This window comes from Crotalus tigris, unplaced genomic scaffold (assembly GCF_016545835.1).
Source record: "Crotalus tigris isolate CLP2741 ecotype Arizona unplaced genomic scaffold, ASM1654583v1 scf7180000017550.10884619, whole genome shotgun sequence".
Taxonomy (NCBI): Eukaryota; Metazoa; Chordata; class Lepidosauria; order Squamata; family Viperidae; genus Crotalus; species Crotalus tigris.
The window spans coordinates 1219536-1236047 of record NW_024096468.1 but is presented as its reverse complement, the minus strand read 5'-3'; the positions used below and the strand labels follow the sequence as shown (position 1 = coordinate 1236047).

The 16512-nt window shown below is 36.1% G+C and overlaps 2 protein-coding genes across 4 annotated transcripts in view; one reads left to right on the top strand and one right to left on the bottom strand.

Moving 5' to 3' along the window:
- Positions 1-7766, bottom strand: SNRPC (small nuclear ribonucleoprotein polypeptide C). The gene is made up of 6 exons (XM_039339058.1): positions 7706-7766; positions 6621-6663; positions 6125-6233; positions 5057-5146; positions 4691-4795; positions 1-405 (listed from the first exon to the last, which is right to left on the bottom strand). Exons 1-6 carry the CDS (start codon positions 7711-7713, stop codon positions 281-283), a joined length of 480 nt encoding a protein of 159 aa, XP_039194992.1. The 5' UTR covers positions 7714-7766; the 3' UTR covers positions 1-280.
- A 4533-nt stretch (positions 7767-12299) lies between these two features.
- Positions 12300-16512, top strand: part of ILRUN (inflammation and lipid regulator with UBA-like and NBR1-like domains) — a 44155-nt gene continuing 39942 nt past the window's right edge. For all 3 annotated transcript variants that reach the window (XM_039339037.1, XM_039339039.1, XM_039339031.1), the window contains exon 1: positions 12300-12572. In XM_039339037.1, the coding sequence (XP_039194971.1) occupies positions 12415-12572 (158 nt within the window). In that variant the 5' untranslated portion in view covers positions 12300-12414. The remainder of the gene's footprint in view (positions 12573-16512) is intronic.

Sequence of the window (16512 nt, the reverse complement as noted above, 5' to 3'; positions counted from 1 at the left end):
TAAATTATTACTATTTTAATGGAATCATCATAGTTTCAGCCCACAACACATGAGAAACCAATTATCAATATTTTATTTGACAACAAACATGAAAAATTATTTGGGAAATGCTACAAAGCCTTTGTCCGATATTTATATTTTTTTCTCCCAGCACTTTTCTCCTTCCCCCAATTTTAGATTGCAAATTTAAAAAATTGTTAATAATTTGGGCAATGCAACTTCCATAGCTTATCAGAAAGGCGTACATCTAAAAAAAGAGAGCAAAAGGTCCAATTCCACTTTATCTGTCTGGGCGAGCCATTCCTGGTCTGGCTGGTACCATCATGGGTCTGGATGGAGGTCTCATCATTGGTGGTCCTGGCATCATTGGCATATGTCCTCCCATAGGTGGCCTCATTCCTGGAGCTATAAAAGCAAAGAAAATAACAACATAAAGAAACGTACCACTAATTTATAGGCCAATATGTCACTTTCTATGTTTTCTTTAAATTTTCCAACACAAAAACAAATTTCAAGAACATTTTATAAGTTGTTTCTGAGATCTTATAAATCTTTGCAGAAGCAACATATTGTTTCATGTTCTTGCACAAGGATGCATATCTATGTGTTCTTTCAAATACTATTCTCCTCGGTCTGTGGCCACTTGTATTCTATTATGCACTATTCTTAGGGCCTTTAAGAGATTTTTCAGTGCAAATATAAAGAACTTCACAGGGAAGAAGGCAGCAAGAAAGCAATGTTCTATGAACGCAAGCCTTTTTGACAGAGAAGATACTGAATACGGGCCCAAAATATTATTTATTTATTTAACTTATGGTAATATTCTTTACAAAAAACAGGCTCTAGATTGGATGTCTTCCATAATCCGGATAATGCTCTCAACTCCCAGAATTACAGTTTGCCGTGTTGTGCAACCACCATATACTGCAGGGGGCTACAAAACAATAGGCTACAGTAAAGCAAGTTATCACAGATGCCTGAATTTTCCTCCTCCTTTCTGTATTGGCAAAGGAACGAGAGATAGAAAAAGGAATAGCTCTACAGTACTATTATACGTATCCGTAAATGTGGCATATGGCTTTTATGGCCAGGTTGGGTGCTGTTGCACTGGTGTGATTCAGCGGGGGGGGGGGGGGAACAAATAGGGAGAAGCAGCTGTGTTGCCATGAAAGCAGAAAAGCTGCCCTGGCTGCTAGCCAGGACTGTTGTGGGTGAGATGGAGGCAGAATTCTCACTGGCTAAATCTAATATACAGCTGTTGGTGTTCTAAAGTCCAAGTTCATCTCCTTGGTTACCGGGGAAAATGCTGCTAGTTTGACAGGACATTGCCACATCTGAGCCTATATCATTCCAATGTATCGGGGCAGTAAGTTCTTTTGGGGTAATTGTGCAGGAAGTTGGTATCTGGAGAGAAACACTATTGTGAGTGTGCTGCGTTGTTGCAGTGAGCAGCTGCCATTTTCTAGCTTCAAAGGGAGGAGAAGGGTGAAGACATCAGCTGGAAGCTCCCCTGGGAAAAGCAAACAATTAAAAAGAAAGATCTGCCTCACCCCAAACCCAATAATAGAGTCTTGCAAGTCTGAATGTGCTCCTCCTCTGTCTTTTATCTTCATATGAATTGGGGGCAGGGGGGATTCTCTAAAGGTTTCACAAATCTTTTTCTTGATATGGTCTCAAGCCATGCTTATCTGATTGTTTCCCTGACAGCGGAACTTCCCTTTGTTCATCAAGGTCATTCTAGCTTTCTATACTGCCGAGGGAGATGACTACAAGGAGATTACAAGAGAAGCCTCAGACCTGGAAAAGATGGGCAGAAGACCCCCAGGGAGGTACATCTTGCAGTATAAACATAGAGAAGGCTATGGAAGCATTGAGAAAGTTTTTAAACTCAGGAGATTTAATCATTCAATTCCCTTATCACTCACACTGAAAAGGGAGGAAAAAAGGAGCCAGTTAATAGGTAAGAAACTGAATTGATAGCAAATAGCTCTGGAAGAGAATAAAGTGAAAGAGGGAAGAAGAGACTTTGGGAAGTTTGGACAAACTACTGTAAATAGTTCTGCCCCCCCCCCCAATATAATGCAAAACAATTGTTCTGCTTAAAATCTGCTGTAAAAGTACCGTTAGTCGTGCTGTGGCAGAAAACCTTATAAATTTCAAATTGCTAATTTTCTTTTTTCAACATTAAAAATAAGATACTTTGTATTTTGTTAATTATTGTTAAGGCTTCAGCCAAATTCCACCAAGAGATTTCAGAGTGTTAGAGTTCACGATGAACTCTAACTTACCTATTTAAAAAAGCAAAAGCAAAAGAGGAGGTAATCGAGTACATATATTTGAGCAAAATTGTAATGCCCAAATTATGGCTTGACTAGTGGATTGCAATTAAACAAGTATTGATCCTTAAAGTCAAAGTTAGGGCAACTCTCTTCCAGGGGAGGCATGGCAAACTGAAAATGGCTCTGTCAAAATTGAGCTGATGACTGGGGCAAAGACCAAGGAATCAGTGTGCAAACTGGTTCCTTAGAATCTCTCTGGATAAGAGGATAAAAGCTCATCCACATGTGCTTCAGATGGCTGCTCAATACAAGGAGACCATAGGACAGTGGTTTTCTACAGGTTTGGAGATGATGGGATTAGTCATCTAGCTCAGAACCATGATAGACTTTTAAATGGCACTAATCACTTTCATAAATTGCTACTTTCACTACTTTTAAATTATTATAGATCTTCAGAACAATTTGGAAAATGCTGGGTAAGTCTGCCTTTAATCTTGAATGAAAGAAAATGTTAATCATAAGCCTAAGAATTTAAAGAATCTGAAATAAACAGCAAAAACCTAAGTATTTTGATCTTATAAATGGACTAAGGGTCCAGATAAAATTGGAGTATTGAAACTATTACAATAAGATATTGGAATTAATTACAGTATAAAGAATAAATAACTTTTCATGGGAAATAAGATTCTGTTTTGATTTTTACAAAATGTAATGATAGACAATTTCACAATTTCAAAAACTGGACACTCGAGGGGACTAAAATTCTTAGAAGAAAAATGTACAATCCTATAATATGATATAAAGCATTATAACAAAAATACTGAAGATTTTTGAAAAATGGTATCAGAAAATAGTAGCCACAATGTCAGTAATGATGTCTGTTTCTATGGATAGACTATGATCCAAAGATGTTATTGGAGAAATGACAGAACAAAGGTTATCTGACATCGAAAGGTTAGTAAAAACAGATTTATAACTGACAGGCCAAGAAAATAAGTTAGAAAAGGATGTTTCATTGGATCTACAAAAGAAACTAGCTGAGATTTTAAAATTTAAAAAGGAAATGTAAATGAGAAACTAATAGAGTGGCCTAGATAATTTTTTCTATTGGATTTACAAAAGAGGTTTGTTAAAGCCTTGAAGAATTCTGTTCTGTGGGACAAAGAAATAAAGAGAAATCAAATCCATAGCACACCATATCTGAATGAACTAAAGATTAAAACTATTAGAAATAAAGGAATATAAAGATTTATTTGGAAAAAAAGTTAAAAGCAACCCCTTATGAACTCTCCTGACACAAGGACTGAAAAAATTATATTTTATGGATTTGTTTATAGGAAGAAATAGATATAGGATGTACAGATAAAATCTGTAACCTTACAGGGAGGACCTACCCTAGACTCTAATTCATTTACTTGTGGCAATAAAGATCACAAGTAGCTTCTTTATATATTTCTTTTCTTTTTCTTTATTATCTTCTTACTTCTTTCATCTCTTTTTCTTGTACTTTTTACTTTTCTTTCTATTCTATTCTCTTTTTTAAGTTTAGTTTACGTTGTACTTTTGTAAACAAAATTCTTAATAAAAAATACATGCACACAGTACCCAGTTACTCCACCACAACTGCCTCAAGTGGTTTTTTTATATTCTCTATTTTGATATTAGTAATCTACCCTAACTGTTCTGAAATAAAGCAAATTCTTCTAAAACTTTTATTGCATATTTGCTTGGAAGGCCTGTCAATAACCTAAACCAGAGTATGAAAGAACAAGAAGAAAAATTCCAACCTCTTCAGACTAAAAAAATACATTACAAAAACGTGTCCTGTCCTTTTTAGAGTCCCACCCAATAATTGAAATACAGCAAAGCAAGGTTAGGGAGAAGGAAGGAAGGAAGGAAGGAAGGAAGGAAGGAAGGAAGGAAGGAAGGAAGGAAGGAAGGAAGGAAGGAAGGAAGGAAATAAAAAAAATCACATAGTTTTAGCCTATATTTCCTTCTGTAAACCTACATAAATTATATCACAATTTGATCAGTGAGAGAAGCTAGCAAAGTAACTCCAAAGTAAAGAGGTCTGAAAATAATTATTCTAGAAAAGAAATATTGGGAGTTTCCCTGTGCAGTAATGATAAGAGCTAATCTTTATTCCTAAACTTTCTAGGTCATCCTTCTGCAATGGTACTAGCACAGTCCTCCATTTTGTTCATGGGAATTTCTTGTGGCAACTCACAATATACCACTTCTTAAGATTTTTCCTTGCTATGGCACAGTCTAAATCTTGATCCTTGATAGATGTCACTAATCATCTTTTAATATGCAGGTTTTCTGTTCCACAAAAAGGATGTAATGTACAGTAACTGGTCCTTTGTCTTCAGACTAGAAAGAAGTAAGTATTTATTCAACCCATAACTTACCAGGTCCAACTGGCATCATTCCTGGAGGAGGTGGTCCCATCATTGGCATCATTGGTGGTCCACCCATATGGGGTGCTGGCATCATACCAGGCCGTGGAGGACCAGCTAAAGTACAGCAAAAAACAAATATGTCAATCAGTCTTGTATGTATATCAATTCAGTGTCTCAGAAATTGTAAAAACATTTTATTTGTGTTAAAGTTTATGTACAAATAGCAAGTATCTATTGGATCATAACTTATTAAGAACAGGAGCAATATTTTTTTTAAAATGAATAACTAATATTAAAAAAATAGTATAGTATTCTCTCTTTAAGATTTTCATATAATAGATTTATCAGAAATAGAGAAACAATATTCATACATACGGATATTAGGTGGTGGTGGTATCATTGCTCCTCCAGGAGGTGGAGCAGAGAATGGGGTAGGTGGGATTTTGCCTTGCTGAAATGCTGCCGCTGTATTAATGGGGAAAAGGGGAAAGATATAAATATGAATTAACAGACTTCTGGAAAAATATTTTTCCAATTATAGTACAACATATATAGTGCAATTCTGTAAAATTTCAAACAACCCACCCTATTAAGGTATATAATTGTCTGAATTTATTTCTAGACAAGTGAAAATATTTAATTGCAAAAGCAAATTCTATCAATTTCATCAATTTTAAGGGATATTTTCAAACTAAAAATAACGCACAAATACTTTTTCCATGCTTCCACTTTTTCCACAGTTTGCATGTTGATTCAAATTCTATGAGAATTATTCCCAGCTAAATCTGAAATCCTAAATATATTTACTATATCAAGGGTTTGCTTTTAGGAATTTAGAATATGCATTCAATATTTTTCCACTAAAATAGAGCAGTTATTTCTACATAGCATGGCCTATACATTTTTAGAATCCCTGTTTCTAATACAGGATGCTGAAGACATGGATTTTCTGGAGACATTAATCACAAGATAAAGAAAGCATGTAGAACATGGCGGCTGAAATCCTTTCCAAGCCCTGAATGTTCTGGATTATGTGACCAGTAAGGAGAGGTTCTAATGCAGCAGTTACTGCCCAAATCCGATAATCATGGGGATGCAATGACAGTCCATTGGAGTTGGGTGGCTAATAAAAGTTAAATAAATAAATACATTTATTTCTCAGCAGTCCTCAGCTAGATCCAGCCTATTTTTGAAGTTTAGATTTCTTTTGCCAGTTCTCCCCAGCACTTAATTTAATCCTATTTTTTATAGACCAAATTTATGTCTGCCATACATTGCCCACCAGTTTATGGATCGTTATTCTGCTGTCAAACACAATCCTAAACAGCTTTACATAATTTCATTCCAACATTTTATGAGAATAGAACAAAACAGGGTCTGTACTTCGTGGCAGAATTTCAGGACGGATAAATACAAACAATACTTCAAATGAATAAGACTTACTTGTTTTATCTATCAGGCTCTGTGCTTGTTCTTCCATCCATTTTTGATAGTAATCTTTCACATTCTCCTTATGTTTCCTGCCACTGCAATGGGTTTTCCTCACAGATGGCTGGAAGAAAAGAACACCCCATTACTCTCCTGGTACTCATTATACTTACAAACCCAACATTTGTCTCCAATGCCTATTTCTAGTCACAAAAATTGCTTCCCAATAAATTCTCATAGCCTTTAAAATTTGCATTTATGTTTTACTAGTTCATTTCTCTCTCATTGCTTTAATTACAACTGCAATTAAGCACATATTTAAATAGTTCCAGCATGAGTATCTAAACAGATTCATCCTCATCACTTTTTTGCACATCTTTACAGTTGCCTACAAAAATATTAATCAGTTTTAAACTCCAATTCTTAACTAAGAAATATAATCAGAACTAATAATTAAATGGAAAAATTATTTTAAATTTCTGATCATAACACAATGAAAATTTCTACTTACAGAGTCATGGGTGAGATAAGTATCACAGTAATCACAATAAAACCTGAAAGGCAAAACAAATATTCATAGGAAGTAGGAATAATTGCTACTAGCTTCTTTAACACATGTTAGGAAATCTTTTAACATATTTTAGTAAGCCAACTAATTTAATTCTTTGCTTTTATAGTAAAAGCAAATTTTCTTCAAAAATCTTAAATGTTCAGTTGTATTTACTTCAAATATATTAGCATAGCTATATCTATATGTATAAAGCAGTTCCATCAACTCACTGTAATAATTTCACTGTCCTAGCAATAAAATTAGGAGAAAAAAAAGTATGCCTCATTTTTTTACAGATAGTCCTCAACTTATGACAACTGAGCCAAATTTTTGTTGTTAAGTGAGACATTTGTTGAGTTTTGCCCCTTTTTATGCCCCCTTTCCTCTCAATTGTTAAGTAAATTACTGCAGCTGATAAGTTAGTAACCTGTTGTTAAGTGAATCTGCCTTCCCCATTGATTTTGCTTGTCAGAAGGTAGCAAAAGGGGATCACATGACCAGGGAACACAGCAACAGTCATCTGAATTTTGATCGAATGGGGATGCTGCAAAGATTATAACTGTGAAAAACTGTCATAAGTCACTTTTTCCAGTGCCGGTAACTTTGAAAGGTCATTAAATGAACCGTTGTAAGTTGAGAACTACCTGTATAAATGACCACACAATAGATAGGATCAGCACTTTTAACAGTCAGGATCTAGCAATCTTAGACCCGACTCCTGATTCTGGAAACATCAATCATACACAATTGACTTCATCAAATAGCCAAAATGGAAAGAGGCGGCTGTTAGTATCTAATGCACTGGCAGTCAAGGAAATTTATTTTCCTGGAAATGTGTGTCCAAAAAGTGTGAAAGAGGCGGGGAGAAACTTCAACTGCAAATACTGGAAGAAATACTAAAGCGATGTTCAAATAGAAATGAATTTCGCCAAGCAATAAGAGACACTGCTCGTATTACAGAATCTTCTTCTCGCTCCTTTTTCAGAACACACATTCCCCCCCCCCCCCGTCCTGCATTTTCATCCTTAATCATCCAGTTCACTCACTTCGGCATGTTAACTCCAGGCGATGCGGTTCCGACTCCCACAAACGTTTATAGGAAATGACGTTTTTGTTGTGCGACTTGGCTTAACATACATTAACCACACTTCCGGTAAGCTTTAAACATTTCTATCGGTAAGACTGTTGGCTTATACAAAGTATTTCGTCTGTGGCAAAAAGAGCGGTTATAACTATCGTCGTACTTAAATGATATATGCTTCGTACTCCTTTTTCATTCTTTCATAAATGTTTTGAAGTTAAATTTTCTTCGTTCCCAGTTAATAATTGGGGATCGTGTGAGAATTATAGCTCAAATCATTTTGGAGCACAGCTGGTTATAGTTCACAGTTAAGTATAAAGGAATGGGGCGGGGAGGGATTATCGAGGAAAGAACTACAGGCTTTTGAGGTTCAGAAGTTGTATCAGATCGGCTGATCATCAATCAATTTTTACCCTCTCACTTGGTCATGTAAATATTTTCCTAATTATTGAACCAATAGCTCTTGCTCTTTTTTTGCCAACCACCATTGTTTAAAAGTTTTTGCTTGTGATAGATTGGTGCAGTATCCTGGTTGTGATTATGGTGTGGGAAGATAACTTTGCATATGCAACTGTAAACTGCTGGTTGATGATCTTAACTGCAATCTATATGGTGGGTAAAAGTGTGAAGCAGCTGAAATAAGCAGATGTAATCACTGGTGTGCAAAATTGGCAGATAAAAAAGGAACAAAAGCTAAATCAACCAAATTATATCTCTTTCAGTAATATACTTTAATATTAATACCTGGAAATCATCCAGAACAGAACAACAAGCCACATCAGTTTCCATGTGAATAAAAGCAGCTGGATTCCCCAAAAATATAGAAATAGAATGGATTAAAGTATTAAGATCCAAAAACTTCAAGAACAATTCTAAGCAATATTTTATATTTCAGAAAACTTTGCAGCAACCAAATAAACTAAATTTAACAGTTTCACAATACTAGGAGAGTACAGCAAACCTTAATATTTATTACCCACATTACGATTTTTGAAATAATTGGCAAAATACTGACTTTTCAGCCAGCCAATCTTAGTCTCTTTCTTATGCTTTTCTCCCATTTATGAGTAAAAATTACTGATATGACTGCACTTCCTCACAATCATATTTTACTATTTAGACCAGACAATGGGCAATTTCCCCAACAACACCCTGCCTCAGTTGGTTAACTTGACTTGACATTAATTAACTTATTAGTTGTAATTTTTATAGTATTTATATTTGCAATGTGCTATACATGGGGCTGCTTTGGAAGACCATCCAGAAGTTAGATCTGATTCAGAATGTGGCAGTGCTAGTAGTAATAGGCACTGCTTGTGCCCATGTGTCATTGCTGCTATTCAAGTTCCATTGGCTATCAGTTGGCTTTAAGGTGGTAGTTCTTCTATATGTGGGCAAAGTGGGTGTGCATCAGGTCTCTCCTATTAAATATTATCAACTTAGGACTTAGGAAGTGTGCTATTCCACCCTCTGGAACAGCATCGCTCCAGAAATTCTGATGATGCCCATTCTTCTGGGGTTCTGAAAAGCCCTTAAAACTTGGTTTTGTTCTTTAGTGTAAAGTAAATATGTTGGGGGAGGGAGGGTTGCCTTGTGCTTTTTAGTATCAATTTTAGACTGTTTCTAATTTTAACTTTGCATTAGATTTTGTAAACCACTCAGTCTGTTGGTATAGGTTCAGTGAAATATAATGGAATATAATATATACGGAATACAAATATATATGTAAATAATGTACCTACCTTGTATAAAATAGTTTACTCGGAATGAACTACTTTTTATTACTAATCATGTAACTGCTATTTAATGTTGGCAATTTAGCTGCTTAACTATCAAGTAGATGAATTACTTTGGAATACTTAACATGGCATATGTTTCTTTATACAATTTATCAATTGCTTCAATTCCAATGGACTCTTAAGTGGTTTATAGATAGTAATCATACATAACAGTCATACATACAGCAAATTATATTTGATCATTAAAATTGAGTGAGAGCTTCTTCATACTTAAAATATGAACTTCCACAATTGCTCATCGCAGTTATTTATTTAAATAATGTATTAATCACTTATATATTTATACTTCGGTTTTTTATTTTGCATTTATATATTTATAGATTATTATATGAGTGTTGTGAACTGCACTTCCAATCCTTGTTTTTTTCTTTTTAATGAAAATATTGGTGTTCCTTTTTTGGCAAACCTAGATTATAATTAATTACTAGATTCTTGTTAAATATTTATGCAAGTTCATAATAAATGAAGCCTCAATAAATTTAATGGAAATTTCATCAATTGAAGTTTCAACTTCATCAATTACTATATTCTAAATCGGTATTTTCTTTTTCTATCTCAGAGAATTAAGAATTTCACTATGATAAAAATAAACAGCCTTAATAATAAAATTTAAGTGGGCAGTAAACAGAAGTAGATTTTATAGATGGCTTACTGAATATTAGCAATGGTTACTTTCATACTTTATAGAAAATAAAATGAAAACTTAAACCATTACCAATTATTTTTTATGGTCTCATATTTCTCATCTGCAAAATGTGAGAATCATTTGTCTATAATGAATTTTTCATTCAGTTTTTATATCCTCCATGAAACACAAGATGTAACCACGATGTAAAAAAGATGTTGAGACTCTAGAAAGAGTACAGAGAAGAACAACAAAGATGATTAGGGGACTGGAGGCTAAAACATATAAGGAATGGTTGCTGGAATTGGGTATGTCTAGTTTAACGAAGAGAAGGACGAGGGGGGACATGATAGCAGTGTTCCAATATCTCAGGGGCTGCCACAAAGAAGAGGGAGTCAAGCTATTCTCCAAAGCACCTGAAGGCAGGACAAAAAGCAAAGGATGGAAACAAATCAAGGAGAGAAGCAACCTAGAACTAAGGAGAAACTTCCTGACAGTTAGAACAATTAACCAGTGGAACAACCTGCCTCCAGAAGCGATGAATGCTCCAACACTGGAGGTTTTTAAGAAGAGACTGGACAGCCATTTGTTTGAAATGGTATAGGGCTTCCTGCCTGAGCAGGGGGTTGGACTAGATGACCTCCAAGGTCCCTTCCAACATTATTATTATTATGGATCATGCACAGTCAGCCAGATGTTCAGACTGGATTTGGCATTTTGTCTACCTATCGAGTCCTTACCCAGGACCTGGGATAGGCAGATGTGGATGTTTGATGGTATTACAGATATCGTTGCAGGATGGAAGCAGTTCCTAATAAGGCCGGCTTTTGCAATTGACTAATAGCGAATTTGTCAATGCCAATTGTGTTCAAGTGGTGCTCCAGTTGTTTTGGGATTGCACCCAAGGAGCCTATTACTATTGGTACTACCCTTGCTTGCTTTTGCCACAGTCTTTCTATTTCTATTTGTAGGTCTTTGTATTTTGTTATCTTCTCCAGTTCTTTCTCTTCTATTCTGCTATCTCCAGGCACTGCCACGTCCACTATCCAGACTTTTTTGTCTTATCGACAATTGTTAAGTCTGGGGTGTTATGTTGCAGGTGCTTGTCTGTTTGAATTCTGAAGTCCCAGAGCAGTTTAATTTTATCATTATTATTATTATTTCATAAGGTGCAGTCGTCTGAACCAGTTTCTGAGCCATCTATGTAATAATGGTGTCCCATTTTTTTTTAATATTGAGAAAAATAAAAATCCAGTGACTCAAAAGAACAAGAGGGAGGAAGAAAGAGGCCATCACAATTAAATGAATTTTGTTGTTAGCCTTCCATTTCTGTGTCGAAAGTCCAGAAGCAAATGTTAACATACTCCCAGATTTCAGGCAAAACACAGAAACGGGGGGCGGGGTTTATAACGTACACTGCAAATAAGAATTATGGTAATGGTCTAAGGGTTATGTGTTTGAATTCCTTATTTATGGAAAATCAGATTTGTAGAATATAAAATATAATTTAGGAAATGCGATTGGTAATGAACTAATTGTCCTCTTATTTGCACGGGACTGATTCAGTGAGTTAAAAGTTCTTTTTGTCCAAACAGAAATAAATAACGCACAACACAAAAAACAATGGAGCAACAAATACTTTAATGACCTTCATATACATAGAAGTTAGATTCCGAGAAAATCCCCAGTGCAGGCTCAGTGCGATCTAATACTACTACTGGAACTCAAATGTTTTGTAAATAAAGTCTTTTTTGAGCAGAACTCGTCTCCTTTGTGAACTTGATTCTCTGGTCTTCGAGGCAGTAAAAGGGAAGTAGTTTACCATTGTCCCTTTCCACAAGGAATTGTTTGAACTTTTCCGTCGAGTCTCCGGCCCTGCCTAAAACCCACCTTACGAGCCCATTCAACTTCAGCCAGAGATTGTCACCAGCTGAGACGCAGCGTGGAAAAAAAACCGCTCTAAAATCAGCTTGTTTAGTGTTTACAAACTTTGCAATGTTTACGTTGAGAGGTTTGTATTTTGATCCTTCAAGTGTGACGTCATCACGTTTGTGAAATCATGGTACGTGCTGACGCTACGCCACGGCATCGGCGTGCTTTGCGTGCTGTTCGCTCACTCGCTCGCCCGCTCGTTCTCCCTTCCCCCCCCCCCCCCATGCAGCTTTGAGCAGGCGGCAGTGGCGGCTCAGGGGCAGCCCGGGGCCTAGTGGAAGGGGCCGGGCTGGCGCGGGAAGAAGGGGTCGCGCCGCCATGGAGGGGATGGACGTGGATCTGGACGCTGAGTTGATGCAGAAGTTCAGCTGTCTGGGAACCACCGACAAGGACGTACTCATTGGCGAATTTCAGCGGCTCCTTGGCTTTCAGCTCAGCCCGGCTGGCTGCGCCTTCTTCCTGGATATGACGAACTGGTACACCGCTGGGAGGAATGGGACGGGATGGGACCAGCGACGGGTAGTTGGAGAAGTGGGGAGGGTGATTGCCCCGTTGTGCTTTCTCGGGAGGGCTGAGTGGAGAGGTGGGAAACTCACTTTGCCAGGCCCAGCTTGTTCTTCGGAACCCCTCGCTCCGATTAGGGAAGTTATCCCGCTAGTGGAGCGCGGTCGAGAATTTGTCCACGGACATACCCCTGTGGGTGAGGAGTAATGTCAGGTGGATCAGCTCTGTCAGATGTAAACAACCCTGATGTGACGCTTCTTCACTTGCAGGACAAGTCATACAGGTGCAGTCACCTTATCTCTACAAGGCGTCGTGTGAGGCCTTCTTCCTATACGGTCAGGCTTCCTATAGGGTTAAAATCCCGGTTTTTGCTCTACCCGTCTGTCCTTTGTAACTGGTTCCATCACATTGCGGGTTTTTTTTTCATGGTCTCTGTTATTTAACCCAAAGACACATTCTTCAACGTTTTGATTTTTTTTAAAAAAAATCTGTTCAGGCTTTAAAGACATTTTGAATGTGATATAATAATATAACAAGCTGTTCTGTGTGCCCCTTCCTCTATGTGGCCTACTTCTTTTCCTTTAAATTTGAAGTTAGTCATATTTTGATTTCTTCTGCGTATGGAATTTTTGTGTATGTTTTTACTTTCCCTTTATTGCCCCCAGCAGTATGGTGAGTCATTGAAGAAGTGAAGCTTGCACCCTGATTCAAACCTTTTTTTTTGTTAGTGAACTTGTCCTGTTGCTATTTGTGATAAACAAAATTGTCTACAATTTTGGCTGATTATATCTGTACAAGCCATATTCTCAAAACTTTTATACAGTTTCAATCACCATCTGTTTAATACAGAAGTTCTAGTCCACAGATTTGTAAACAGAAATTTTAAGCTATGCATGCTGTCTGTGAATGGACATGATACAAAGTTAAGGCATGTTTTCAGCATATGAACTTTCACTTTTTGATCAAATTTCTATTGTCTCTCATATGTTTTTTGACTTTTATACAAATCACATATCTACAAACTATTACAATCAATTGTAGTTTGTAGATATGCAATTGATTGATTTTGTTCCATCAGTTTTTATTTACTCTTAGAAATCACATACTGTAGTTAGTTTCCAGAACAATTTGTCTCCAACCTGGTCGTTCAAGTGTTACATCAGTATAGATTGAAAAAAAAAATTATACTGGCATATTGAGCACAATATTTGGTGCCAAGTAATGATCTTGATTAATCTCAAAAAGCTTCCAAACTTGGATGTTAAAACCTTAGTATTGTAATGGGAATCTGCCAGGAGATCCTAGGGCTCTTTACTAGAATGGGAAATTGGAACAAATATACCATTTAAATGATAAACAAGTTTTATATTCTTATTGAAAAAACTACTTGCACGTAATGATGTAACCTCTGGCAGCTGAGTACATGTCAAGCAAGTCTTCTCTTTATTTCATAAAGACTTAGCGCTCAAGCAGTATAATGAAATAAGTAGATAAAAATTGTTTGGACTCAGTTCAAGCTTCCTTAGGAATAGTTCAATTTGAAATTAAGGAGACTTATTTGTAAAGCAACATTATTACAACTGGGCTGTAAAAATGGTTTTGAATCTGATTAATAGCAGTTCCTTAGCGAATTTTATTATATAGTTAGTTTATATAATAAAATTTGAGTTTATTTAATAACAGTTTATTTCTGTTATTTTTGATATATGGCAGAAATGTAAGCATAACTGGAATGTACCATTTAAAACTACAGATTAAAACTCACATGTCTGCCTGGTCTTCTTTTAAAAGAGCATTTCTTCATATGAAAAGGGAGAAATTATACTAGAAATGTTTAATCTTAATATTTAAGCTCCATTGTCATGTGACATCTCCCCAACTTGCACCCTTAATAGTACATTCCAGAAAGAAGGACACCATGTCATCTGTGTGATAGCCTTGTGCAAGATTATCCAATGCACGTTTGAGCCAAACAGAGTGTTGAATCTAGATTTCACAAGGCCTTGTTGGCCCACATAGTTCAAAATTCAGAATCCAATAAACAAATGTCATAACATTGGGGATCTCCGTAGATCTATTGTACCAATATGTGGTAAATAGAGATTTGTTGCAGCATAATGCATGATGTCCTTCAAACTCTGTTTCAGTATTTAAGCATGGATTCTATACTGTTATTCTGGTAATTACTGGATTCTGGTAATATGTGACTACAGATATATTGCAAAAATTCTGGTGACAGAATAATTGATCTGTGAAGAAAAGTCTTCAATATTTTGACTATATTTTAAATGAATCAGATGCCTTTGTATGCATTAATAATGCAGCTAGGGAGAGTAATGCACCCACAGAGGAGATATCAAAGTCTGTGGACTTTTGATTTATTTAAACAATATAGCATAATATTCACATGTACATTTCATTCCCAAGGCTGTATTTATTCTTCCATTTTTATCAGTTCCCATCCCCCCCCAGTGTTTGGGGAGATATTAAAATATTTAATCAGTGAAGAGAAGCATCCAATGTTGATATTTCTCTTACCAAATTTTGAACACATTTAACAGATGTTTGAATATGTCCAAAATATTTCTGTTCTTAGAGAAGGAATGGTGCATTATGCCATATAAGGCTCAAATGGACCTTTTAAATCAGGGGTGTCAAACTGCCGGCCTGTAGGCCGGACACGTTACGTGGAAGCCACACCTACCCCATTGCTGGCAATGGCAAAACCAGCCCGATACGTTGCGCGACGTCATATGACGTCGTGAGTTTGACATGCCTGTTTTAAATAAATGATCATAGTATACAAGAGTGAATGAACATGGCTTCCGTGTTGACTTCTGCATTTTGCAAGTGGCATACTTTCCTTCTCACTATGTTTATTGTCATCTGTTCCTGGAGTTCTTTAGTTGAAGGTATAATTAGTTGATAAAAATAGAGATGTCAAAGCTTAGCTCTAATATTGTAACATATGTTTAAGTCCATGATCAGATATGTTAACAACTGTCCTGTTTAGCAACCTTTCAATTTCAAGTAAAGTATATCGAAAAATATACTTTACAATATCCAGGAGTCCTCACAGAATTTCTGTACTCTTTCCTCAATCTTGAATAAGTATATCCTGGAATTGTGATAAGATGAGTGAATTAATTGTAGAAGAGATGCTTCCATTCAGAACAGAGTTTTAATAGTTTTTTTGCTAATTAGATTCCAGAACTCATTAGAAATTTCAGAAGAAACTTAAGATGCTGTAAAAGGCTGGGAAGAGACAGAACATTTTTATTTTGTTCTTAAATCTTCCTAAATTGTTTAGCTTATCAACATAAACTTTGTATTCAGAAGATTATGTCCAGAAATAAGCAGAAAGACAACCACCTTAATTTAGGTAAAAACTGATTGATATGCTGTCATAAAATCCATTTTTAATTCAACTAAGAACACTTTCTTATTTTAAATGGTTATACCTTCATTTGTATACATTTTTCCATGATAAAATTTAGATTTGAAATGCACAAGAGTGTAAATATATAAAAAATTATTTCTATACAGTTGTATAACAATGTATTAGTATAATAGCCACCTGGAGCATCTGTCCAATCTTGGTAATGGCAAAAATGTAAAAATAATTAAATATAAGTTTTGATGGGACAACTTAAAATGTTCGGCATTAGGAAAGTATACTTAAGCTAGCTGTATAAAAGAATGCTCACACTATAATAGAAGGGCTTGAGCCTGCTACTCTTCTTAAATAGAAACAACTCTGGAACTGCTATTTGGAAGGATGATATTTCTTTCTTGTGAGGAGACTTGCAGAGTGTCTTTATTCTACCCTGTACAGCAAGCCCTTGCACTAGGAGGGGAAAACAGCTCATGCTCCTTCTAAGACTGGCAGCAGACAGACCAGGTTATTGGACA